Genomic DNA, 26899 nt, shown 5'->3' with positions numbered 1-26899 from the left:
TCGGCTTGACAACATAAAAAAAAAACTGCTGGGATATCATTATGATCTAGGCATTTTTAAAAAATATCCATAACAACACTATTCACGCACACACACGCACACGCCTACAGAAAAAAAATGCTGCTCATGTGCAGGACAATGGCAAACCGCACTGTGAGCGTCCACGCCACGGTAAGTTAAAATATATGAATCAAAAGTCCGTCCCGTGCATTGTCGGGTGTAACGTTAAAAAGAGCGGTAGTTGGGAGCACTCTGTGGCATTCCCTGTGGTCGCTATGATCGCCCTGACGCTCATTCTCGGCGTTTCGGCCCAGCTGGCCCGCAATGTTCTCGCAGGTAATTTACGCCTCAGTTTCTAGATCCAGATTACTTGGAGATAAGTTCCTGAAGCGGATGTGGCGAAAAAATGTGTTCAACGTTTTGCTATATTTCCAGGCGAGAGTATTTATCTCTCGAGTACAGGAATTTTCCCCCGCCTATAGAGGTTAGAGTTCGCACATGTGGACAATGCAGATGATGCATGAACGAAGCACTGGAAACAGCGTTATGATGTGGAGGAGTTATTTATACCTGCAAGCTTCGAATAAGTTTTGTGCGAAAGGTGCTGCACTAGCGTACGAAGTTTGGCTGGTTGCATATGGTCCATGGTCATATTTGAAATAGCGCGAAGGAAGGCACACAGAGAGAGGAATACACCAGTTCTCGTTTTGTCTACCTCCCTCTGTGTGTGCCTTCATTTGCACCGTTACAAATATGAGACGTATAGGTTAAAGCAACATTTGACCAAACCCATTCATTTACTTCCATCGGTAAGAAATCCAACATACGCCAGCAAAGATCTTGGTTTTTTAGTGCTGGAGAATGGAAGTATATATGCAGCTGGAGAGGAAATACTGGGGTATTTCGCAAGTGACTGATAATCTATTTATAATATGATGTGCCGGTACAGGCGACAACTGGGCCAATCGGATTACAAAACTATCGAGCGTATGTGGCTTGTTAGACTAAGACTTGTTATATTTGGTCTTGTAGCCTTTTTTAGTCAGTAATGCAGCTCAAATTAGTCAGCAAATCATAACATATCTATAAAGAAGCATGTCAGTCAAAATGAAACGTTCCCTCCGGTGTTTTGATGTGATCATTGGAATAACCAAACATTTCGAAGCAAAGAGTACAAGTTCCACACTTATTGAACAATGCGAATGTCCTAAAAAACGCTTTTACTAGATGGGATTAAGCGAAGGCATTCATCATATGGGAGTCATAGCTAAAACAGACATAGGATCTGTAGTTAGTCACCTTACAGCAATTCATGGTAGGGTTGATGCTATAAGTTATACGCATCAAAACACTCTTAACAGTTGAAGGAGTGTACGATGGGGGGCTAGTTGGTAATCCATGAACTAAGAACGAAAACCACGCAAAGGACGATACACAGGGAAGAAGTAGACAGGACGAGCGCAAGTCCGCGCTCGTCCTGTCTACTTCTTCCCTGTGTATCGTCCTTTGCGTGGTTTTCGTTCTTAACTCTTAACAGATTGGTTTACAGTGAAGGGTAACTTTTCTCGAGCTCAAGATGGGCAAACTTCTGGAAGTCGTTCGTTTCATTTCGTAATCGGAGCAGCGAAGGAAAGGCCGAAGATTCTCAGCAAATATCTCAAAAACGATTGGCGGCTTTGAGGTTCTGTAAATTTCGTTAGCCTGCGAAGCGGACGCTCTTCAGAAATGCCACATAAACATTAACCTTTGACTAGGTAAAAATGCTCTTCACGCAACTTTCGTGTGTGACGGCTGTAATTGATTGAAGGCAACATAAAGAGTGGTTTATACAAAATCTGGGCCCTTTAAAATGTGAGTTTTGCTTTAGAAGAAGCCCTTTCGGTTTAATGAAACGATATTTTAAATATGAATTTGTTCTGTTGTGTGCCTGTCTTATAGGTATTTTAGTATGCATAACGTACAAGGGGGCGCCAAAAGTTGCTAGCACATAGCATCCGTTTTTGAGCATTTTAGAGGAGTACTTACGCCATCCCCAAACCTCAAATCTTCTGCGGTGGTAAGAGAGGTGTCACTCTCACCTCACATACCCTTGTTAGCTTCGTAAAATCTTAACACTTCATAAGAGTGTTTTTAATTGTCATTTTTATTATCATACGTTCCTCATTAGACCCCCTCCATATGATGAATGACCAGATAGGCTGTTAGCTGTATTTCAAAATAAATTGTCAGAATATACTGCTGATAAAGCAGTCGACGCGCCCCCTACACTTTTGTTCCGACGTGTTTTAAGGTATTTTTTTCAGCAATAAAGTGTTGTCTGGTTTATAGTCTAACACTATTTTGAAATTATTAGCGCCACTGTGGGCAAACACGATCAGTAAACTATTAATGTTCAGTCCCTTACTCTCCTCTAAAAACGACGGCACAAAACAGGGGAATCAACGATCGAGCCGAGCTAACGGGTTTCATTCATTCATCCTTTTCGTAAAAAGAAAGCTGGTTAGAGTAGTTTATTCTACGTTCCCTCTGAAGTGATCACCTTCAAATAGCGTCGCATTATGCATCCTTGTTCGTTATAATTTCGACTAATAGGTGGTCTGGCCTTTCAAATCGCTTACTGTGGGATGTCGTTCGGCATACGTAAAGCCGTCCCGATAAAAACGCACGACAGAATTTTCTGTCGTATTTCTGTCACGCGACACAGCCCTCTGTCGTGTGTCTGGCGCTCTTGTCGTGTTGTGCCATGTGACAGAGCCTCGTGTCTTGGGTTCTGTCGCGCGACAAAGGTCTCCGTCTTTTTTTTTTCTATGCGCTATAAAGAAGGGTTCTCATTCTGTCTGCGTGCCCTCTCACTATGCAGCACCCGCATCTAAGATTCTGAGCGAGCGGATCGTGTATCCACTGCACCTTGAAAGCAGGGCAGACACCGGGGAGAGGGTGGTTCGCATCACCGATGATCTCGTACTAAACTTGGAGAAGACTTCACTGTTTGGAGACGAGGTCACAGTCATTGGGTTTGACGATGACAACAACGAAGTGGCCATGAGCGTAAGTAATAAGGCTAACGAGATGAAAAAGACTCTGAGGTGACTGAATGCGTGCATCTTTCTTACGTTCCTCGCTGCAATCGAACAGATGCCGGGAGTCGATGCTGAGAAGGATCTCTATCACGACACGAAGCGACTGGCCGCCGTTCATCTCACGCACGATGATGGCTTCCAAGTGGTATGAAACCGTTTTCCTCTTTAACAACAACTAAGTGACTGGACATATGATCTGTCACTAGCTTCCAGGGAACAACACACAAGCACATAAGTATACACATGTACAAGATGCAGTAAAAATATTCTTAATAATTTTCTCTTCTGTAAAAAGTGCACAGTTAGACCGAAAAGTTCATCATTTTTTCAGCTCGGTGCTTAGTGCTTTCAAGGGGGGTGCACCACCGCCTCACCGATGACCGTTCAGCTTTGCATACACCGTTCTTACACCTCATCGCCCGTGCTGAACTTCCTGCCACCGAGTGGCTCTTTAATAGGCCCTAAAATGTGGTTAGCTCTAGGCGCTAGGCCGAGTGATTCTACTGGGTTGGGAAGTCACACCAGGAGAACAGTTGTAATCAGATTCATTGTTTCACAAGCTGCTTGTGGCCGCGCATTACCTTACTGGTACAGCACACTATAACTCACCAAGCCGTAGCACTTTCACTTCAGTGCAGCTTTCAGACAGTGCTCGAGCAGGTTGCAGAATCCAGTCACTGTGTACATGAATCCCATGGGCATGCAATGCTCCACTTTTAGCCATTTATGGTCCAAGAACAGCGCCAGTATCAGGTTACCAGCCGACGGTGTTCTTCGAAATTACGATTTCGGTGATGATGAACGCCATGACTGCTTGCTTCCTCATTTAGTCTCTGGCCGGAAGTCAGGTCCTAGAACTCGTTTCTTGGGACGGTACGCGGTAGGGGGTCATTTCCTCGAGATTTTAATTCACCGTAACAGCGTCTAACAAGCCTCCATATCGCCTTCGTTCGGTTGGGAGTAGTTTTTGTGGTATCGACCTAACTGAACCTTTGCTTTAGTGCAAGTAGATCTAGATTGCTGGCCCAACATTGAAAATAATAATAATAATAATAATAATAATAATAATAATAATAATAATAATAATAATAATAATAATAATAATAATAATAATAATAATAATAATAATAAATGGCTGGTTTCATTCTAGCCCTTTGTAGGACCGGTGTTCGCCGATATATTTCCGATATTAGGCCGATCAGTTGTGCTGCTGGGGTTCATGCACGGTGCCACGACACATCTTAGGTCCATGTACCACCTCATCAATAGGTAACCGCCGGTTGTGCTGGATCATCGCTTCAACAGCATCAAGAACTTTTGGGCGAAGTCAAAGTTCACAGGCGTCTGGCGCGTGTAGTGTCAGCCATTGCCGAAGCACCACATTTCAAGTTTTCATGTTACTGCTAAGGATGCTGAAGAGACACACGGGTAGTCGATTGCTGTGCCTTGATTCTTCTGTGAATACCAGCCGTTTTTTTTAGGCTCACTTATCAAAAAACAAATTCCCGCGCACTACTCCTCTCTGGTGTACGCTTCCAAGGAGGTGACCATTAGCGGCCTTCCTTTCAGGTTGCAGCGGTAACTGGTATTGAAATAGGTCTACAGGAAAAGTAACTCCCGTTTTTTGACAACACTTACGTCCATTTTCTTCTCCAGCTAAATTGTTCTCCGTGAAGCGAAGGTTTGCGCTCCTAATGGTTCCTGGTGTCAAGTTTACTTTGCTAAAGGAATGAAAGGACATTGATACTCAGGCCAAATATGAAACGTTAGATACGACCAAGTGTATTTTTGTGGGTGCCTCGTGCTCACAACTATAAGCGCCTCTAGTTCTGTGAAAATGAAACTTCGTTTTGTGGGTTAAATATGGTTTTCTTTCTCATTTCGGACTCACTAAACAGGAGGGAGTAGTAGGACCTCGTTTCAGGATACGACCACTTCCAGCCGCCGAACGTTCCTCTGAGGGTCACGTGGCACACTTGCTCTTCGAGATCGAGGAAAAGCGAGAGAACGATCCAATGCACAGTAAGTCGCGTCGCTAGTTCTTGCCCCCTGTGCTGTGTTGAGCCCTTTCAAACGGCTGTCGCCTCCATTCAAAAAATTTGTCTTCTGTCTACACTAAACACTAATTTGGGTCAATTCCGATAGCCCGCAAAAAAATTCGATATTGTCAAAGTTCGTTGTCCCGAATATTCGCTTCATGAAATGAGGCAGAGTAGAACATGCACAGAATGTCAAAACTTTCAGCAATGACGGGAGAAGTAACCCCGCGTGAAAAGGAACGCACATGGCAGAAGACAAAAAGTGTATGCTCGATCAGACAAGATTAAATGAAGAGGAGGAGGAGGAAGAAGAGGAAAGGCAGGGAGGTTAAACGGAAGAATAATCTGTTTGCTACCCTACACGGGGGAAAGTGGTGAGGGGATAAAAATGAAAGAAAAAAGTGAGTAGCAGAAAATTGAACTCACTTCGAATAGTCAGCGTATAAAACGAAGAGGATACCACATGCGCTAATACGAAAGGGTCCGGCGAACTAGAAATTAACTTGATAAGGGTAGTTGTCGTTGTCCGGTCTGATCGAGCGTTACTTTTCGTCACGATACACCGGTTTGCCCAGACAGCTGCCCAAACCTGAAGAGGGTGGTGCAAGTACGACGTTGAGACGTGGGTGATTTTTCGGGGGGAAAAAAATCTGGTGTATTCCAGCATATGTCTTGTGTCGTCCTCCTATCATCCGCAGTGGCGATATAAGCGATAAAATCAATTACTTCGTTCCAGAAGTTACATTCAACTAGATCATAATCTCGACCGAAGAGTGATCGAAGAGCGGCGTTGGGAAAAACACCACTTGCAAGGGGGCGGCGCGCCATTCGATATATCGAATGACTGGCGAAATCGGAGTTCGATATACTGCCCGGTACTTTTTCGCGAGAATTTCAAGGTGATAATATGTGTTTTCAGTATAGCCAATAATTCGAAATATCCGGGCTCAATATATCCGTGCTCCGGTGTACAGACGCAGTGCGTGGACAGGGAAAAGGTTTGTGTTTCCGAAATCCTTGTTCGCCGATTAGACACCTCTCATTTCGCGTACGCCAACCTTTTGTGAGTAAAGACAGGCGGGAACAACTGCACACGGCCTCTCACAACCTCTTAACCCTTAAGTAAATGCTAGCCAGCTAGCTCCAATAGGTCAGGGGCTGAATTTTTCGTTTTAGAATGGCGCGTGCCCTTACAAAAATGGTCTGTAGACATTCTATAGACATCTTATAGACTAAATTGCCTTCCTGTAGATACTTCTGTCTATTTATAGTCTATAGACTGTCTGTATACAAAAGTCGACTAAATGTGTATGACCATAAATCTATAGATTGTCTATAAACTGCCCTTAGCATTTGTATTGCCTATAGACAGTTTTCTAGGGTTTGTCTATAGAAAGTTTATAGACTTTACAGACAGAAGTTCATGAACAGTCTATAGGCTGTCTAAAGAAATTTCTGTAAGGGTGATTAGCCCGCACTTTTGCCATGTACGCCGGCGTATTGCTGTCGCTGAAATGAAGGATCTTCGTTCACTCCCTCCTTTATCCCTTCCCTTACGGCGCGGTTCAGGTGTCCAACGATATATGAGACAGATACTGCGCCATTTCCTTTCCCCCAAAAAACAATTATTATTATTATTATTATAACCAGCTGCGAATCATCCTTACATGCGAGATCAAAGTTTCTCGCGAGTGAGCTGTTGTTGATTTGCTAGCGCGAGCTAGAGCTGCAACAGCATGGCCAAATGTTTTTGAGAGAGAGCATAGGCACAGTGCGCGGTAGACCATGCAGTGAAGTATCTTGTGTTTGATCAGAACTATGTGCGACTCCGCTTACAATGAATGACAGAACATAAATGCATACTTCCAGGAATTCGACGCAATGATTTACAAGGCAGACAGCTGAATGTCAGTAACAGCACATTCGAAGAAAAAGCTCTCATACGTAAGTTGCCATCGTAAGATCAAGGTGGGGGCAAATTGCATGCGCAGAAAATTCTTTTTATAACTACGCAGCCAGCTTGAAGCTAACGTCGGCTAATCATTTTGATTTTTGTTTATTTTCCAGCCGAAGAAAGACAGGTGGCTGCGATTTATCCCGAGCTCACCATCTTTACTGATTCAGTTTTCAGCGCACAATTTAATTACAATTACTCGCTGATACTGCGCTACATCACAGTTCTTGTAACATGCGTAAGTATCGTAAACAATCGCAAGCTACTTTTTAGAATCATTAAAGACCATACCAGATTTTTAGGCGAAGACTTTGAGCAATTCTCAAAAATAGGTTCTTGGGGTGAAAATATGGCTTTTTCAGCACAGTATTACCATTGTTTGCGGACACCAGAAAACCGGTGAATTGTTTTAAGTTCTAAGCTGGTTAGGTAATTTTTAAAAATTAATTTTCTACTATTGGAGTTTGGCGCCTAGTTGCAATTAGAGATTTGTAGCCGGTCTTTAGTAATGGCCATATCAGTTTTTAGAATTTAGCAAACACAATTACCTTGGTCAACTCTGATGTTAACTTTCTTCAGAACATATCGAAACCCTTACAATCGCATAATTCGGCTGGAAGAAGACAACTGGAGGCGTACCCGTAGAAGACAACGCAGAAGAGACTTCGTGGTACCTTACTCGCCGACCCAAACATTTCGTTAGAGCCTAAGAATAGCCGCGATACATTCTATGTAGGGGCCGCCGTGGTGGCTCAGTGGTTAGGGCACTCGACTACTGATCCGGAGTTCCCGGGCTCGAACCCGACCGCGGCGGCTGCGCTTTTATGGAGGCAAAACGCTAAAGCGCCCGTGTGCTGTGCGATGTCAGCGCACGTTAAAGATCCCCAGGTGGTCGAAATTATTCCGGAGCCCTCCACTACGGCACCTCTTCTTCCTTTCTTCTTTCACTCCCTACTTAATCCCTTGCCTTACGGCGCGGTTCAGGTGTCCAACGATATATGATACAGATACTGCGCCATTTCTTTTCCCCCCAAACCAATTATTAATAAATTCTAGAGGCCCGTGTACAGTGCGATGCCAGTGCGCGTTAAAGAACTCCGGGCGGTTGAAATTTCCGGAGCCCTTCACTGAGCCTGAGCCTGATTCGCTTTGGGACGTTAAACCAATTAACCTTCGGCCCTCATTCCTCAGCGGCTGCGGAGCAACTGACCAAGGCAGCGGTCAGACCTGTGACCCAGCGGCGGGTGCTAAGAATTTCTGGCTCCGGACAGGCCGCCACTGGAATCTGAACCTGGCAACGTTCAACGCTAGAACCTTATCTAGTGAGGGTAGCCTAGCAGTGCTGTTCGAGGAATTAGCGGGCATTAAAAAGGATGTCATAGGGCTCAGTGAAGTTAGGACAGGTGAGGCGCATACAGTACTAAAGGATGGGCGCTTACTGCGCTATCGCGGATTAGCGGATAGACGAGAACTAGGTGTGGGATTCCTCATTAATCAGGTAGAGACCGGAAGCGGGCAGAGTGGGTGAGGTAACAAACGCGGGTTGATGACATCCTAGTCGAAATCAAGAGGAACAAATGGGCTTGGGCAGCGCATGCGATGCGAAGGCAGGATAACCGCTGGTCCTTAAGGTTAACAGAGTGGATTCCAAGAGAAGGCAAGCGCAGCAGGGGGCGGCAGAAAGTTAGGTGATCGGATGAGATAAGGAAGTTTGCAGGCATTGCGTTGGCGCAGCTGGCAGAGGAGAGGGTTAATTTGAGAGACATGGGAGAGGATTTTGCCCTGCAGCGGGTGTAGTCAGGCTGATGCTGCTGCTGCTGATGATGATGATGAAACCATAAACATTCCAAGGATGGTTCCCTCCTCAAACCGGAATACCGCCTCATCATTTCAGTGGTGATTTTAAAGTCCTAATTAGGCAAGGAACTGGGGCGGTCACTTTCAGTAGCCAGTCCGCGAGCATCAATCAACCAATAAAAGATAGCATGCGAGGAGGTCACCACCGCCCTGGTATGGGCACAGCCCCGAACCCAGGGTCCGGCCAATGAAATCAAAAACAAACACCGGATCTCTCTTCCTCTCGAGTCGGGAAACTTCTCTCAAGCCTTCAGCACACCACTGCCTTCACCCTCTCGTTGAGTGCGACCTCACGCTCAAGCGCCTGCGCAAGTAAATGTTGGCCTAGGTTCAACTCGGCTGAACCTGGTTATACAGAGCGAAAGCTCAGTTAAGCATGCTTAGACACACTTTAGCTTTGGTTCGTATTTTATTTTTCAAGCCTTGGTCAGTCTATATTGTTCAACACTGGGTGAACCTTGATCTTCTCTGCGCATTATCGTCAGTTTCTGCTTCTAATCTAGCATGTTTCCGGGAACTTTCCTTTGCTAAGTCTATTTCTCGGCGCCCAGAATCTGCAGGGTGGTGTCGTCGTCAATACGCAGTCGCACGGCTCGGACCCGCCCGTGGCTCTTCGATGGGTCAGTGAAACACCAAGCAGCACCCGCCCTTGTATTTAGGCGAACGTGAGTCACGCGGTTAGCCTCAGCTGTGAGGCTAAGCGAGCCAATGAGGAGTCACGTGATTAGGCGCACCTGCCGAACGAGCGAGCGTCACCGGCTCTCCTCGTCGCAGCCGTGGTAGCGAAGCGCGTTGAGTCAAGTGGTACTGCGCATAGCAACCAGCTTCGCTCCTTTAAAGGTCATTTTCTCAACGAGACATGACCTTGAGCTTTGCATGCTAGAAGTGGAGCTTTCGCTCCGAAACAGACTTACATCTGTAAAATAGGAAATTTAGGGTAGGAAAATAATCACGAAGCCATCAGACCTAGGGTGGGGGCGCGACCGGCTACAGATAAGACCGGTCCAGAATTTCAGGCTTTGGGTGGCACCTACGAAGAGCCACCTTAATTAGTTCCACGGGGCACGAATCGCTCCGCCGTCTTCAAAAGACGCCATCGTTAAGAAACACCGAGAACAACTCCGTTCAGTTATCGTTGTACGTGAAAATTGATTATGTTGACTTTTTTGGCTGTGTTGACGTTTGTCCGGCATCAAACGAATTTATCGCCAAGAAAATTGTGTTGAAAACTCTTTCCGCCAGTCGAATCAAATTCGTGACGCATTTACCGAAAAGTACGGGTTGCCACCATTTACCATTAGTTTTCTTTATTTCCTTGTTTTGGGCTATGACTGAACACTAAACGCCAGTCTTCGTGCGCACAGGTGAACCTCAGGTTTACATCAGTCACAGATCCGTACGTCTGGGTGAGACCAGTCTACATTGTCGCCCTGAATGTGAGTAAAATCTTTATTTTTACAGATTAAAGCGACAGCCTGCGTGGACTAACTGTGGACTTACAGAAAGAGCATCTCATTTGTTGTAACTCTCGTATTTTTCCGCAGGAACAAAATGAGATATATATGGCCCTGTCTGGAAACAAGCATGTCTACGACGCCACAACCTTGGACAACATGCCTAAAATGCTGAGCAACTACTACTACTTCACATCCACAGACATATCGATCACAGTCACTGCGTAAGGCGCTCTTCTGCATAAATAGCAGCCTTTCTTAGAGGACAAAAATTAGCAGACGATTAAGCTTATCGGTAATGCGATAAGCTTAATCGTCTGCAGTGGTGTTCGACCGGTAGGCGACCGCATACGAATCACGCAGTGACCAACAGAGGCGGCTCTAGATTTCGACTTCGGCAGCGCGGACAGCGTTCCGCTATCGATGAGCCTCGCCTTGGGCGAGCGACTAGCGCGCTTACAGAGCCCGCTACTCTGGCGCCATCTTTTGAGAGTGACGCACGCTACTCGTTCGCCGCCGCGCAACTTGCCTTTGCAGTACCAGAGTACCATCTTCCTCCGGTTTCCTCCTCGCGCTCTTTTCGTTGTTGCTGTGTTTCACCCACTCCTGCGCTCCGCTCTCGGTTACACCGAGGCACGCTGCACAACCCAGGAACGTGCGTCAGCGAGCTGCGCTCTAAAAGTATTTTCATTCAATACATAACTGCGTCGCCGCTCCCTTCTGGCAGGACGCGTTGATGGAAACCGCCGTTGAATTCAATTTTAAATTATTTGCCGCAGTACGACTCAGCTGTTTTTGGAAATGAAGAAATGAAAATTCTTTTCTGTAAAATCTTGATCACAGTCCGTATTACCCGTAGGGATGTTTAGTAGTGCACACGTAGCGTCCCACTGAAATTTCTCATGCCGCTCGGTTTGAATATGGGCCCCTCCCTAGGTCGTATAGCATCTCCCACTCTCCAGATTTCTGGATGATAAAGAGAACTTTCTTTCTCAATCTCTCTGAGCTTTCGAGTGCAAGAGGTGCGACTAGACTAAATGGTCCAGCAGAAGACACCTTGGCCCAGGAAATTTTGAAAAGGACTGCACGCACTAGTGGGCTAGGGGGGATTTAGGTTCATGATGTTATTCGGCGGGCATGAATTCCTACCGTGATATTTGCTGCAGCACAAGGAAGGAGCTGTCGGATATTTGATAGAATGTACCTTCTTGCGGTTGTCTGTAATGATGTAGTATAGAGGATTTGAGCACTTGAACAAGCTGGCTTTCGCTCATTTTCTGCCAACCGTGAGAACTAGACTACGACAAAGAAAACGCCGGCTGCATCTGAAGACATCACCGAGACGTTATTCTTGTGCCATTGCGATGAAATTTGCCTTTTTTTAGTTTACTATTACTGCACCACAGAGGAAAAAAATCGTTCCAGGTCGCAAATACGTTTTTTTTTTATCACTCACTCAGTGTTTTACCCAAAAGCACCTAAAAAACGCAGGCGCCGCAGTGGCTCAGTGATTACGGTGCTCGGCTGCTGAACCGAAAGACGTGGCGGTCGCATTTCGATGGAGGCAAAATGGTAGATGCCCGTGTACTGCGGGATGTCAGGGCACGTTAAAGAATCCCAGGTGGCCGAAATTATCCGGACGGCGTCCCTGACAGCACGAATTGCTTTGGGACGTCAAACGCCATAAAACCAAACATAAAGAATCTCAGCCAATCACATAGCCTTTCATAGGAGCTTCATCAGTTGTATCGTAGAAATGGCAAGCTGAAAGCATTGGTTCCACCTTCTTTTGGCGCAGAAGCGCCGCTTCACAGCAAGGCTGAAAAACCGGAGGTATGTGTGAAGGCTTAACCTTTGATATTGGACGGAAAGCCAGCGGCAGAGGCCTTACGAAGCTGCTCCGTCAAAGCGCGAAACTGGCACCCCAAACCCCAACTCCCCCACGGGTAGTCAGCGTTGCTAGTGGTGTGTTAGTAGTACAGCGATTCCGGGGCATACGCTATAAATTGGGGGAGGGGGGACGCTTAAACTTCACCGTTAAGAGTGGAATGTGACAGCGCTATCGGGTCTCGTTCGCATCGCCTGCTCAGTTACCTGATTTTCAATTAGCATACTCATAATTAGTCATGTACTCATCAGTACATGTCTCTAAGACACTTCACAAAGTTAGACCACAAAGTATTCACTAGGCCCACCTTTATTCAGCTGGAACCAAAGAGCCTGCGGGTAGCGTGCCAGGCTAGCAATCCAGAAGTCCTGGGTTTAATTGCTACCCAAGCTCGAGTTATCCCAATTTTCTTTTCAGCTCAATAAGCGCACGCTAAAGATCCTCATGTGGTCGAAATTATTCCGGAGCCCTCCACTACGGCACCTCTTTCTTCCTTTCTTCTTTCACTCCCTCCTTTATCCCTTCCCTTACGGCGCGGTTCAGGTGTCCGCCGATATGTGGGACAGATACTGCGCCATTTCCTTTCCCTAAAAATCAATTTCAATTTAATTTTGTTGATTCCTTGCTTTTAAACAGAATTTTCTGCGACACGGGAACCTTAACGCTTTCGCGTTAAAATCTTTATAATCAGGAAGTCGCATGACGAGAACCCGCGAACAGCGTGTTTAAAACTCTGGCCTAAAGACTCATGCGTTGGGTCATAGGTGTCGTAGGACAAAAATATTCCAGCCGTCACGGCGAAGGCTAACTATTAAGTCACTGAGAACAGGCTGTGCCTGTACACTGTCGGGATGGAGTAGCGTCATGACCCCGCGGCCACCAGTTGTTAGGATGCAGGTAGATGGTCGGGCCAGAGAAGGGACGAGGAGCATCGGAGACGTGGTTACGAAGGGAAAGTCAAGGAAAACTTTATACAAAAGCTTTTTACATATTGTACAGGTGAAAGCAACTGAGAGTGCTTCTCAGTGAAGGCAGCTTCTTCGCGGTCGGGAGTCTCTCCCAGCAAAGGGTCTCTCTCAAGAGGGGCCCTTTGGTACCAAAGCAGCAGGTCATTAAATACCCTTCGTATTCCCCAGATCCCTGGCTGGGGAATGCAGTTCGAAGAATGATGTCCAATCAGACGATGACGCTGATGGTACCGCCCGCGGCAGGGCGCTCCTGATGCTCTCTCGCAGTTCGGTTGATGGAAAGGGAACAGGACACGGTTACGTTGTCGTCAACACAGCTTTCACGTGGGCGCGCATGTGGGTTCGGACTGCGCCCATGTGGTACAGGAATGCGGGCCCATGTGGCACAGGAATGTCAGGCTGTCTCCCAGCAGGGTTTGAAAGACCTTGCACTTCGTCGTCTGATGACCGGAACGCGGAACCTCTGTCGAAGGCGCAGCTGTCGGCCAATTTTCAATCCCAGTGTGACTAATGAGGACAACGCTCTGTTCGTCGACCCGATGGAATGCACGACCACGTGGGGACGCTATTGTCGTCGCTGCCTCTGCCATTCCTTCCGCGAACGCCAGTCTTTGCAGTCACGTTTCTTTGGTTTTCTGGAAATCCTGGTCGAGGATCCTGCGTCCTTATTCATTTGGGCGGGAAGGCCCGCCAGGCATAACAACGTATAGTCAGCTAGCACTCTAAACAGAAAGGAGTAAAAAGGGAAGTAAGCTGTCCTCTAGTTCCCTTCCTTTTATAAAAGGGTGCGCGCTAGAGGACAGTTTACTCTCTTTTTGCACTCACATAGGCACATTCCTGTTTAGAGTGATAGTGAAAAACACGGGTGCTTCGGGTTTATTCATAGGTCAGCCCACTTGTTTTGATGTTTTCTTGATGGCGGCGTATGTGCCCTTTGCACCGGGATGCGCGCTGCTAAATTTTAGAAGAGGTAGAACGACCTGAAGTTCTTAACAGTTGATCTTTCGGCAGCTGTAGACGGTTTTTCTTTCCTTTCCAGGCGAGACATCATTAGTACCTACAATGGGGACAGTGCAACTGCAGGTAAGATATCTGGGACACACGAGGTGCGAAGTATTTCTCCCTAAGGGCACCTCCGAGTTTTTCAGGGGAACCATTTTATAATGAAAATTATAGACCTTTTCAAAACGAGGTCCATGGCCGCCGTCATATTGAAATCTGGGCTGTTCTCGTAGTACAGGGAAGAGTTGAAGATTGAGCTCCCTCACGTTCTCTGCACAGCCCATAAAACCTGTTTTCCCGAAGGTCGTGAAAAGGCTTTTTTCTAATTCCTGATTACTTTCACCAGGTCTGGCACCCATGAGACATTACATTCTAGCCCGAAAACAACGCTTGCTAAAGACATTAGATTCCTGCGGAAACAAATTTTAAAATTCGCCGTTTCCGAGCTCTCAGTTCGGATTATATCTATAGTTGACAGTCGAGATTTGACGTCACAAACACAAACATAACAAAATTTCGAGCTTTGTACTACGTCGTCTCAGGAATTTTATGTAAGGAGTCATCGTTTTTCATCGTTACATCAGTCATTAAACGCGTGTACGAATGTTTTCCTATAGTCTGCAGTGAAGGTCCCCCCGCATTCATGACCGTCCCACAGAATTCCTCCTCGAGAAATGAAGTAGTCCGTTGTTACAGTTTTTCTCGTGACCTGAAGAAGAAGCATATCAAAAGGTAAAATTATAAGCTCAAGAACTTTTTCGCTTTTGGCTAGATTGAATACATTAAGAAGCTAATTTCACTTGCTTTTGTGGTTTGTAAGCGCAGTAATACAGGACCCGGTGAGCCATGGCCAATTTTAACCAAGTGCGGCTATTTTAAGTTGTATCTTACTACAGTAACGTTTGTGATGGCATCACAGTGTCAGGCGAAGCATCGTCCTTGGCCACGGACTGAGTTTTGGTTTGCTGTGGTTTGCACTGTTTTGAAGCAGTTTCACAATGAACAATAAAAATGGTCTGTTACGGCGGAAGCCGGAAGTTCTAAGAAATATCACGTGACTATGAGCGCAGAATTTTTATAAAACCTTCGGAGTTGCCCTTAAAGGATATGAATTGACATCCTCAGGGTATCATTTTGTCTAGCGTACTCTAGTAATTCCGCACGTCGCAATTACTTATTTGTTTGGCTCGTGCGAGAAGTCCCCCTGTTTTTTCCCAGCCAAGGGACTCGTAGTTTGACGAAAAGATGTGGATGCAGGCTTTGTCGAACGTAGAACTCAAAGGGTCTGCTTCTGCGCTGTATAATGGGGCTCTTGCAGTATTCATGAAAGTTTCGACTCTCGGACGGGTAAAGAATACAGTTAGCATCGCTTAGAAGAGATTTTAAACTCATAATATGTATAACGACTAACCCACTAGAGCCCACAAGGCAACCGTTTGGTCTGTGTTCTTTACCACGACTGTACTTTGCGCCGTACATCTGGAATTGGCACATCAAGTGTGACGTTACAGGTTCGCGCAACATGAAAGGGCCGGCAACACGTGGCGATTGCATTGAGACCGGACCCCTGTTCTGTCGTTATATTTACTTCGTTCATATTTCAGTTAAAGCAAGCCGTTTGAAACAACGAAGTCATTTGTTTTGTCGGGTTGCTTTCTCAAGAGCACTTTATGAGGAGCAGTCAGTCCAGCATCTCGTCGTAAATTCTTCATAATCCGTAGTGCCAAAGTGGAATTCTAAGCACCACACATGATAAGTTTGTTCTTTTCTGTTTTGACAAAACTCAACCTCCCACGAAATATACTATTACGCCTTCTGTGTGGGAACAATTGACTTAAAATGTATTAAATTTACTTGTTTCACGGGACGACCATGGAAGCAGGCGTTATAAGAAAGGGCCTTCCCTTTTTAGGATCCATATAAGGACCCATGTAGTGCACATATAGGACTCATATGGGGTTGAGGTTTACATATGGAATCCCTATGTTAAGTGTTTCATGTCATATTCCATTTCCTATATAGGGTACATGTTTACATATGGAATCCCTTCGTTAAGTGTATCATGTCATTCCCTTACCTATATGGGGTTCAGGTTTAAATATGGAATACCTATGTTAAGTGTTTCATGTCATATTCCCTTACCTATATGGGGTTCAGGTTTACATATGGAATCCCTATGTTAAGTGTTTCATGTCATATTTCCTTACATATATAGGGTTCAGGTTTACATACGGGATCCCTATGTTAAGTGTATCATGTCGTATTCCCTTGCCTATATGGGGTTCAGGTTTAAATATGGAATCCCTTCGTTAAGTGTTGCATGTCATATTCCTTATATAGGGTTCAGGTTTACATAAGCAATCCCTATGTTAACTGTTTCATGCCATATTTCCTTACCTATATAAGGTTCAGGTTTACATACGGGATTCCTATGTTAAGTGTTTTATGTCATATTCCCCTACCAATATAGGGTTCAGGTTTACATACGGGATCCCTATGTTACGTGTATCATGTCATATCCCCTTACATATATAGCGTTAAGGTTTGTATATAGGATCCCTATTTTAAGTGTTTCATGTCATATTCCCTTACCTGTGCCTGAATGACCTAATAGGATACGCTTATGCTGGAACGGCCTGCATGGAGTTGAAAGTGGCGATCACTGAGGAGACTCCGTACACCTATGACGGCATCGGACTCTTCGCTCATGAACTCGCTCATGTGTAAGTCATGTGTATTGCGGGACATGCTACCGTATCGATTCCTCAGCTAACAGGCGGTTTTAACTTAGCGTGATTTGCTGCCGAAAGGCGCTAACTGCTCAAGAACTGCCTGACCACGGAGAAATGGCGCATTCGCACTTAGAATCGGCGACTCATGAAATCGGCAGGTGCAAGGGGCTTACGTGTCACTGCTTAGCTGGAGCATTCAAAGCGCCTGCAAGAAATGAACTGCCGTGACGTCATTTCTATGACCACTCGGCAAAAAAACTCTCCGACCAATAAGGGGTGCTACTTCTAAAGACATTAAACAAGGCTAATCGTTGATGAACACGCAACAGGAATTTGAACGTTTTCTCCTGGAAAACCCTTCCTGGCGTGCCGACGCCTTACGTACTATGTGCATGATTCGCGCTGGGAAACTTTTTAGAGCGTTAGATTATTTCTCGTGTTTCGGGCCTCAACATTATGCGTTATAACGCAAATCGTAACCCAGAGGTTGCCAGAGTAACCAAGGTGGTTACATAATTGAACTAATTATCAGGCGGCAGCGTGATGCCTGAGCACCTGAACCTTAAGCGTTTTAACAAGCGCTGTCTTGCCTTTGTCCCGCTTTTGTTGCGCTGTTCACCCACCATGAATGCTTACCAACTCGCCCAAATTTCAGCTTTACTCTATACACCCCTGTCTTGCAGGCCAGACATTCGTGTAAAATTTTTTGGCCAACCGTTTGCCGCAGAATGTTGCGGATGGTGTCATACGATTCAGCGCTTCGTGCAGCATAAACTAACTAGTTAAGTTAGAGCCTAGCTCACGACAGGGATTCGAACCGGCGACCTACGTTAGATGTGTTAACGCTCAATATTCGATCGCTGCCTCAGCGTCCGCTCATTTCTTCCTTAATTAGACAAATGGTGATGGTTCATGCATGTGGTACTCGTCACCTATTTTTCAGCACATTTAAAAACATATTCGCCTTTCCACTGGGCAGGAAAAATGGAAGATCACGTGCTCGTTTAAAGCTTCACACGTTGACGAAGTGTATGCGTGCGTGTTTCATGAGCTCGTTAAAAAAAGAAACACTTCGAAATGCAACTCCCGCAGTCTGCACAAAGTAGCCAATTCGACAACTGACGTAAGAAAGAAAGCGCTTCACCGCCACCGCTGCAAGCACACAAAGCGTGAATGCCGTTTAGATCTCGCGATTCTGAACTTGCTGTAACAACGGCTGCACGAAGCCTGGGTACACTAAAGTCCTCATGTCAAGCCGAGAGAACTCTCATTTTTTCTATTGTCGACCCTGGCCAATATGTCACAAAAAGTGTTAAGTGCCATGCCAACCTACCAGTCTAACCTAATAGTAGTCCACTTAGTGTCCCTACATCAGAATTCCTTATGTCAAGCAAAGACCAAGTTAATTATTTTTCCGTCATCTACACTCGCCAATATTCCGCAAAATCTGTTAAGTGCCAAGCGAACCTGCCAGTCTAGCCCAAAACTAGTCCCCTTTATTGTCCTTTTAACCACGTCCTCAAGTCAAGCCTAGACAAGTGCCATTTTTTCCTGCCGTCTACCGTGGCCAATATTCCCCAAAATGTGCGAAGTGTCAGGTACCAGGAACCCTAGATCACGTGATCTGAGCCTGTCTGGAGGATCCTCTTCTTCCGGTCTTAATGCAACTCCGAGCAGTGGAAGGCCGTGCTGCTAAGCTCCTGCCCGGGCCGTGGAGCGGGCTCTCAAGGTCGCTGAGGGCCAAGAGCCCCCAGCAACCTTGCACGGACTCGAGGCTTTACAGGCTGACGAAGTACATGTTTATCCTCCTCCTCGCCTATTCGCAGGCTTGGAGCCCAGCACGACGGTGATCCGCCCATCAGCAACATGGATGGCCACCCGGGGGCCTACTCGTGCTCCTGGAACGATGGCTACCTCATGAGCTATATCGACAAGGACGAGAACCACCACCGCTTCTCGTACTGCACGCAACTGCAGATCCGATTCACGGCGCGGTAAGCGGGCACACGCCCGTACTTGAGTCCTCGTCTGTTCCGCATGCCACTGCAGGCGTAAAGCACATGCAATTGGCCCAATATTGCAAATGGATGGTTTCACTCTGGTCCTTCGTAAAACCGGCTTTTGCCACTACATTTCTAATATTGGGCAGATTACCTGCGCTGCTTGGGGCCTTTCTGCGAAGGGCTGAACGGTCATGCCGCTCAGGCATCCAGTCGATTGTTGCACCCATCACTAACCTTTGGTTCGCACACTGGCACCGCAGCACAGCGCAAAATAGCTATAGTGTGCAGAATGACTTCAGGCGAAATATTAGTGTTTGAAAGAGAAAGAAAGAACCAGTTCATTCACGAGCTACTGACTAAGAGCTCTGAAGATCCTTCGCATGGATAATCAGGGACGTGCTGATTGTCCAAAGGGTCCAGCTCCAGCAGTTCAGTATTTGAGCTTGTTAGAAAATGTAATCTCGGTTTGTCATTACTACTGTGTCAGGCACCAGGGCAGGTCTAACGTAACGAACCCAATCACATTGTGTTCCAATAATTTATTCTTGTTGCCCTCTGTCATGGGCTCAAATGGTGCCACTTCACCACTATCTCTGGGGTCCGCCAGCGGCAGGTGTGGACGATAACAACAGTACAGAGATCAGTATGGTACACACAATCATCACAGGCGGGTTGCTTCTATCGCGTTTGTATAGCACCGGGGCTCTAGGGAATTAGTCTCATCGCCATACGTACCTTCATAATAAAAGACATCCTTACGTCAGCCATTAAAATTTAAACAAATTTTTAACGAGCAGTGCTTCAATCATACCACGTGTAATAAACGCGCTTTAAAACTGTTTTTTAAATAGCTTTTACAAGCGCTTTACAAAAAAGGCCGCCACCGTCTGGAAGGCGAAGTAACGAGCGTTAGCTGTTTGGTTTACTAGATTAAGAAAGCGAACAACGCGCCACTCGTTTCGAGAAACGGTATGTAATGCCCTTTGAAACTGGGTGGATTGCCACAATGCTCGGCTTCGCGTGCAAGCACACCGCCTAGCGGAACGATCGTCGCCTAGCGCCATCTATTAGAGAAATTGAAATGCATGTCTGCGCATTGTGGATTTTCACCCCCTGAAGATACGTCCCAAACAGAATTTGCTTCGTTTGGGGGGTCAAGGTGGGCCTAGAATTCGGCTTGCGGTGCGATATGTTTACGCTTCAATTAGCCATTGCATGTATACAATGTTTACCTATTATTTAATTGTGGTTTTATTTCTATACCACAAGCCATAGGGTTTTATTTGCCTACCAAATTCGGTATACAACTGTCCCCGGATGGGTGCCCGTTGTTGTCAGAGTATATATATAGCGGAACGAATGTACACATCTATAGCGGCACCGCAGAGGGGGGAGAGTTTTTCGACCCATTTCAGGATATTTTTGGTGTAGGGAGGGGGAAAGGGATGAGAGGCCGCAACCGATTTTAACGGCTGCCATCATGGATTTGAGAAACCGAAACTATGCCGCCATTTCGTCCCCTGACGTCATACTCACACTCTTCCACCTCTATCCACCATATTGTACCGTGGCGTGATCATTTGGACCCGGAAGGTGGTTGTTTCTACAGTTCTATTATAGATGGCGCTGCAAGTCTCAATGCGAATTGCGCTGTTTTCTAGTTGCAGCCACAGATGGCGCTTTGATCTCATGGTGGTAGGACACCTCACGATATCTCGAAACGTGCTGAACAGTTGCTGCCACAGATGGCACTGTGATCAAGAGTGATAGCAGACCCCATGAAATCTCCTTGATGAGTAAGAGCTGACGCTCTTAAAAAATGTGCTTATTGTGCGATCGAGTAAAGGCTGTTCAGCTGCCAGGAGACATCCAGGTGATTGTTCCTATTCTGTTCTTCTCCTCGCAGCTACGCAGGAAGGCAATGTCTCCTCGAGATAAACCTCAAACGAGAGAAGGTGTTCACGACATTCAAGCTTCCCTCAGAAATGATCACTCTACAGAGCTTCTGCAAGTATGTGAGGAGAAACGATAAGGGAGAGCTCATATACAATCCCGTACGTATTATTATATATTTCATTTTTTTTATAACGAAAGGAAAACCAACGCATTGAAAAACCACGCAGATTTATGGGCTATACCAGACATAGCGGAACACTGGCGGCGAACTGAAGTTAGCATGTACCGCCAGCCGATGGCACTGTAATAAAGAAAGACGCTAGTTTGAGTAAAACGCAGCTGTTGAAAGGTAAAGAAACGAAATAAAAGTGTCAACACCATGGCCGCTTTTGTAAGCAAACTGCGGTGCGGCAAGACAGTTTTTCTCGCACGGATCTCCGAGTCTAGGCAGCATCGTCATTCTCTTCAAGGCGGTGATCACGAGTCCCTCAGTCTTCACGTCATGACTTTGGATCGATGGCAGGGAAAAAAAACTTTATATAAAATTTTAGCCAAAAAAGTCGCAGAATATATTTTTAGTGAACAAGATTTGGACGAAGTGTCCCTTTAAAGCCAAGTTCAGAAATCGGTCTTATTGGTACACGTCTTCGGAAATTTAATTCCTCATTAGTCGATGCCTGCTGACTTCAACGCAGCTGTATGTTAGTGAAAACGAGTAAAAAAAGGGCAACGGCAGATTTTTAAGAATGCGGAGAGCTTATATTTTAAACTTGTAGGCAAAGCTTCCGAAGTCTTTTGGGGCTAGCATTTGAAGTGGTGGCGCAATCGCCGATTGAAACCACGACGGTTTCAGACTTCTATGCAGCGCACAGCGCCTAGTGCGGAGCGCATGATGACGTCATCTACGGTGCATTCAAGGCGGGAGCACTTGACATCAAAGGAAAAAAAAAGCAGCGTCATCGAATGCTAATTCCGCTTGAACTCATATTTTCTAGCGCTTAGTGAACACAAGGGACAAGAACACAAATACACAGGACGTACGCTAGTCTTCAACTGTCGTTTAATCGAAAAAACATTCAATATAAGACATCTCAAATGCTGATATTCACACACGGGCAGTAGCAACGCCACGTTTCAAGAACAACAATTCTTTTTTTGATAGATAAACAGATGGGGTGCTGACACATTTTGAACCTCCTTTATCAATGCACATAGCTTCGAAAATTTCCCGTTCCGATTGCGTTTTTAGTGTTCCTAGAATGCTTGTTTCATGCAAGATTGGTGTGCAGGGTACAGGGTCAGGGTCGCCAGGGTACCGTTCGATGAGACAGCGCTTGCAGTGCACCGCGAGATTCCCCCCCGCCGATATGGATTCTGTTGCCAAGCGGTGCTCTCTCAGCCTTTCATTAACGCATCTTCCTGATTGCCCGATATAAGCCTTGCCACAAGTGAGCGGGATTTTATAGACAACACCCATTTTGCATGGTACGAACTTCCTTTGGTGGTTCTTAGTGCACATTGGCTTCCTTGCCTCGCTGTTCACGAGTGGGCACAAGCGCTCTAGTTTCTTTGGGGCAGTCAAAACAAGATCGACGCCACATTGGATAGATTGCTGTAATACGGCTGCCAGACAGATGTCCGGCAAGAACACTTGGAGGCTTTTCCGCAGCCTTATAGACCCCGCGCAGACCCGGGGCGAAACACAGCGCCAATTACAACGAGCACTCCATAATTACAAGGGCAGCAAAACACAACTTGCAGAGACACCCAGGGACAAGTATCTCTGCTGCAAACAGGACCCTCACGGTCAGGAGTATCTTTACGCAGGCAAAGATAATCCTGAGTTGGACCAACCGTTCCAATTATTTGATCTCAACGCAGCCCTGACCAAAATGAGGAGAGGCACTGCGCCTGGACGGGACAAGGTCCCAGTTAAACTGCTGGCCATTCTCCCTGACCAGGCGTATGAGGCCCTTCTGAAATACATCAACACTATATGGAAGGGCGAGAACCCGCTCCCCCTTGATTGGAAAACAGCCCTAGTAACCTTCATCCCCAAGGCGGGAAAGGAAATCAACACAGACAACTTGAGGCCTATATCGCTCACCTCGTTTGTGGGCAAGCTGATGGAAACCATGGTGCGGGATAGGCTCTCCGAATACTTGGAGCAACGAAACACATTTCCAGACACTATGTTCGGCTTTCGCCCACATAAGTCGGCACAGGACGTACTCCTCCTAGCTCAACAGAGACATAATACAACCAGTCGAACACCCACACAATGACAAGGTCGTCCTAGCCTTGGACTTGACCTTCTAAACTTGAAAGGAGCCTTCGACAACATCAAACACAGCGTCATACTGAGACACCTCAATGAAACAAACTGTGGACGCAACACTTTCAACTATATCAAAGACTTCCTGACCGATCGAGCCGCACTAATCAGAATCCAAGAGGAAGATTTTGGTCCGTACCAAATGGGTACGCGGGGGACACCACAAGGCGCGGTGCTATCCCCCCTACTCTTTAATTTGGCGATGCTGCATCTCCCAGACAAGTTGAATGGTATCGAAGGCATACGGCATGCGCTGTATGCCGATGATATCACAATCTGGGCCACAGAGGGAAACTTAGGGCGCATGGAGGAATGCCTGCAAACAGCCGCTCACGTAGTGGATCGCTACGCAGGGCACTGTGGTCTCCAGTGCGCACCCAACAAGTCTGAATTTGTGCACCTTAGGACATCCCCTAAGGACACTACCCAAATGCATCTCTTCTTAACAAGTGGCCCCATACACGAGGCCAAAGAGATTCGAATACTCGGGCTCTTCATCCATAACCAAAGAAGAGTAGACACAACATTGCACAAACTCCGCAAAGTTAGAGACCAAGTAGGCCGTATGGTCCGTCGCGTCTCCAACAAGAGAGGGGGTTTGCGAAGCAGGGATGCCGTGCGGCTGGCCCATGCTTTCGTAATCAGCCGAATCCTCTATTCGGTCCCTTATCTACCCTTGCGGAAACACGACGAAGACAAAGTTGAGGTAATACTCCGCAAAATGATGCAGAGGGCACTTGACCTTCCTGTGTCCACCTCCAATGCGAGACTTCTTGCATTGGGAGTCGTGAACACTTTTCAGGAACTCAAGAAAGCCCATCTCACAAATCAATACACGAAGCTAGCCAAACGAAGTGGGGTCGGCACTTGCTAGCCCGCCTTCACATCCAACACGATTTTCACATTCAGGAACGGGTCCGAGTGCCCGAACTCTAAAGACGCGCCGTCAGAGTTCGACCCCTCCCCACTAAGATGGACAAGGAGGATCATAGTGGTCGTCGTCAGGCTAGGGCGGAAGCCTTAGCGCACCACTATGGCAACAAACATGGTGTCTTTTACGTAGATGTAGCTGGGCCTACCCACGGGGGGTGGTACACGGCCGCGGTCATACATCAAGAAATACAGGTGGATGGGCTTTCCTTTCGAGCCCCAGGCACAACACAAGCTGAAGAGGTTGCCATCGCCCTAGCTGCTTCTGATTCAAAATCCAAACACATAATAACAGACTCACGTTCGGCATGTCGCAGTTATGAGGCTGGCTGGATAACTCCTCTAGCTGAACGAATATTAAGGAACTGCAGCCGGGATACCGATCCTACACCCCGCTTCCTGGTTTGGACTCCGGGCCATCAGGGCCTTGCAGGAAACGAAGCTGCAGACGCGGCGGCCCGAGCACTCATTCACCGGGCGTTCCCATTGGCTCCTGAGCACCTGGAACCTGAAGGTAGCTACTTACTCTCCTTCAAAGCTATCACATCCTTTTATAAGGATAGGCATCGCCTCTACCCGGCCCCTGCAAAGGGACTGGGGAAAGCAAACGAACGCGTTCTACTTCGATTATTCACGAACACAACGCAGTGCCCGGCAGTACTAAAACACTTCGATCCCGCGTTCGCTGGCAGGTGCAAACACTGTGGGGAGGTGGCTGACACCTACCACATAGTTTGGGCTTGCCAGCGCAACTCAGCTCTCCCCCCCACCCCAACCCTACCAGAGAGGAATGGTAAGCGGCGCTGCTTGGCTGTTCGGACCTTCAGTCCCAAAAGGCTTTGGTCAAGAGGGCTAAGCTGGCGGCTTCGACCAATGGGGTCCCGGAATAAGGACTCCACCTATTGCGGGGCTCTTTAAAGAGCCTCACCTCTTTCATTAAATAAAGGCTTTTCGCCACGACCACCACCTCCACGTGTGAATGACCCGATCTCCGCTGCGTTGTCTTCCTTTACACCACGGTTTTCTGACGCGCCAGCTTTCCGCTCCTCGGGCTCGCCACGCTCTTTGTCGCCTCGCACACACCCTTCGCACGCGCACACGCGCAACGCTGGGCTGGCACGCGCAGCGCTCCGCTGTCCGACGCACCGCGTTCATTAATCTTCCGAGGATCTTTCGTGCACTTCACACTTATATAGATTTGAATCCTTGGATATGGCGGAGGTCTCATATAGTGGTGCAGTTGCCTCTAAATGCTCGATTGCTGTTCGTTTTTTCCTTCGCTCTCTTGTGCTGTTACTGAATTATGTAACTTGATCTAGTGGAGTTTTTTCTTTCTAACAATACAGGACCGTGGGCAGCCAAAATGCAAAGTGTATTGCAATGAGCCGCATAGCTCAATGATGTGGATTTTCAGTCGACCCGACGGATTCTCCTGCAGTCCACAAAATGTGAGTGCCGCTCTCAGTGCCAACATATCGCTCTGGGAATGCACTCCAAACTTAAGTCGAAAGCCTTTAATGGCTCATCGTTGTCCGTCCGTCCGTCCCCGAAATCTGTCACACTATGACGTCATCAATTTCATAATGGCTATAACCCATATACTGTTGGCAGTTACTAAGTGGTGGGTGATTAGTAATTAGGCAGTCAGGAATTGGTAATCAGTAATAGTTAAAAACAAGACAAATTAAAATATTAAGAAGTCAAAAATAACAACTAAACAAAAAATTAAATACAATAAATAAAATATTTAAAAATTAATTAAATTAAAATGAAGAAAAAATTGCAAAAAGAGAGAAAAAGGATTTATTTACTTATTAATCACAACGCGAGGAACTTCAGGGGTCTCACTAGAATACCACGAGCAATCTGTTTTCTGACGCGTTGTGACCTAGCCGCTGGTTTTATGGACTTGTCTATACCTAACAATTCTGGACAAAAGCATTTTTGAGCGGGAAAGAATTTATAAACGCAGTTTTATCATATATTGTTTGGTTTCACTATAGCAAGCAATATATCCGCAGATTCCCGTCGACAGGCTTGCATTTTTTTCTATTTACGCTTTTGCTATCGTCAAAAGCGTTCCCAATCATTTTTCTAAGGCAGTCTTAACTGCTCAATGCAAGTGATAGAAAAGCTTTAAAAGGAAGATTTTCGAAAGAATGTACTGCTACCTTCAATGTTTTCATAACAATACCTTACAGTTTTCTAATATTATAAATTTTTGTCCAGGAATGTGGACGCCACATTTTATCTTAAATTGTAGTGAATGTAAGAAAGTAAATTTAAAGAAGACTGTCAGGAACTACTCTAGTTTTCTTGTGTTTAATAATGTTGCACTTACGAATACTTGTCACGTGACCGGGAATTCGGGACAGCACCCAGCCAGTGTGAATAAGCTTAGTGGCCTATAACGTGCTGTTCTGCAAGCACTCAGCCATTCTCTTTCTGACGTCATGAATTATGTAAGCGGGAGATTTCTGAACATTCAACAGGAGGCGCCACGGGGTGGCAGCCAAAGGAACTAGAAACGCTTGCCCCTAACTGCACGTAATGCAGCGCCAAATAGAACGGTGGTATTACCTGCGCGACACCTGATTATTCATCTTTCATTCCAGGTTTGCTACTTAGGCAGGTGCACCACGCGGCCTAACGTGAAGCAGATATATCGTGACATAAGGCGGCATCGGGTGCGTTGAATCTTCCAACGGCTGCTTTCTTCTTCAACAGAAAATAAAAGCACGAAAAGTCTTTTGCTCAATCA

The 26899-nt window shown here is 46.4% G+C and overlaps 1 protein-coding gene across 1 annotated transcript; it reads left to right on the top strand.

The window, feature by feature from the left end:
- Positions 1–211: 211 nt before the first annotated feature.
- Positions 212–26899, top strand: LOC144104427 (venom metalloproteinase antarease-like TtrivMP_A). The gene is made up of 14 exons (XM_077637415.1): positions 212–336; positions 2861–3048; positions 3136–3225; positions 4979–5102; positions 6989–7063; positions 7187–7311; positions 10295–10366; positions 10475–10608; positions 14280–14323; positions 16857–16965; positions 18801–18968; positions 20884–21031; positions 25485–25586; positions 26754–26899. The coding sequence occupies exons 1-14, from the start codon at positions 276–278 to the stop codon at positions 26832–26834; spliced, it is 1521 nt and encodes a 506-aa protein (XP_077493541.1). The 5' UTR covers positions 212–275; the 3' UTR covers positions 26835–26899.

The sequence above is a fragment of the Amblyomma americanum genome, chromosome 9 (assembly GCF_052857255.1).
Source record: "Amblyomma americanum isolate KBUSLIRL-KWMA chromosome 9, ASM5285725v1, whole genome shotgun sequence".
Taxonomy (NCBI): domain Eukaryota; kingdom Metazoa; phylum Arthropoda; class Arachnida; order Ixodida; family Ixodidae; genus Amblyomma; species Amblyomma americanum.
This window is presented reverse-complemented; position numbering and strand designations above follow the sequence as displayed.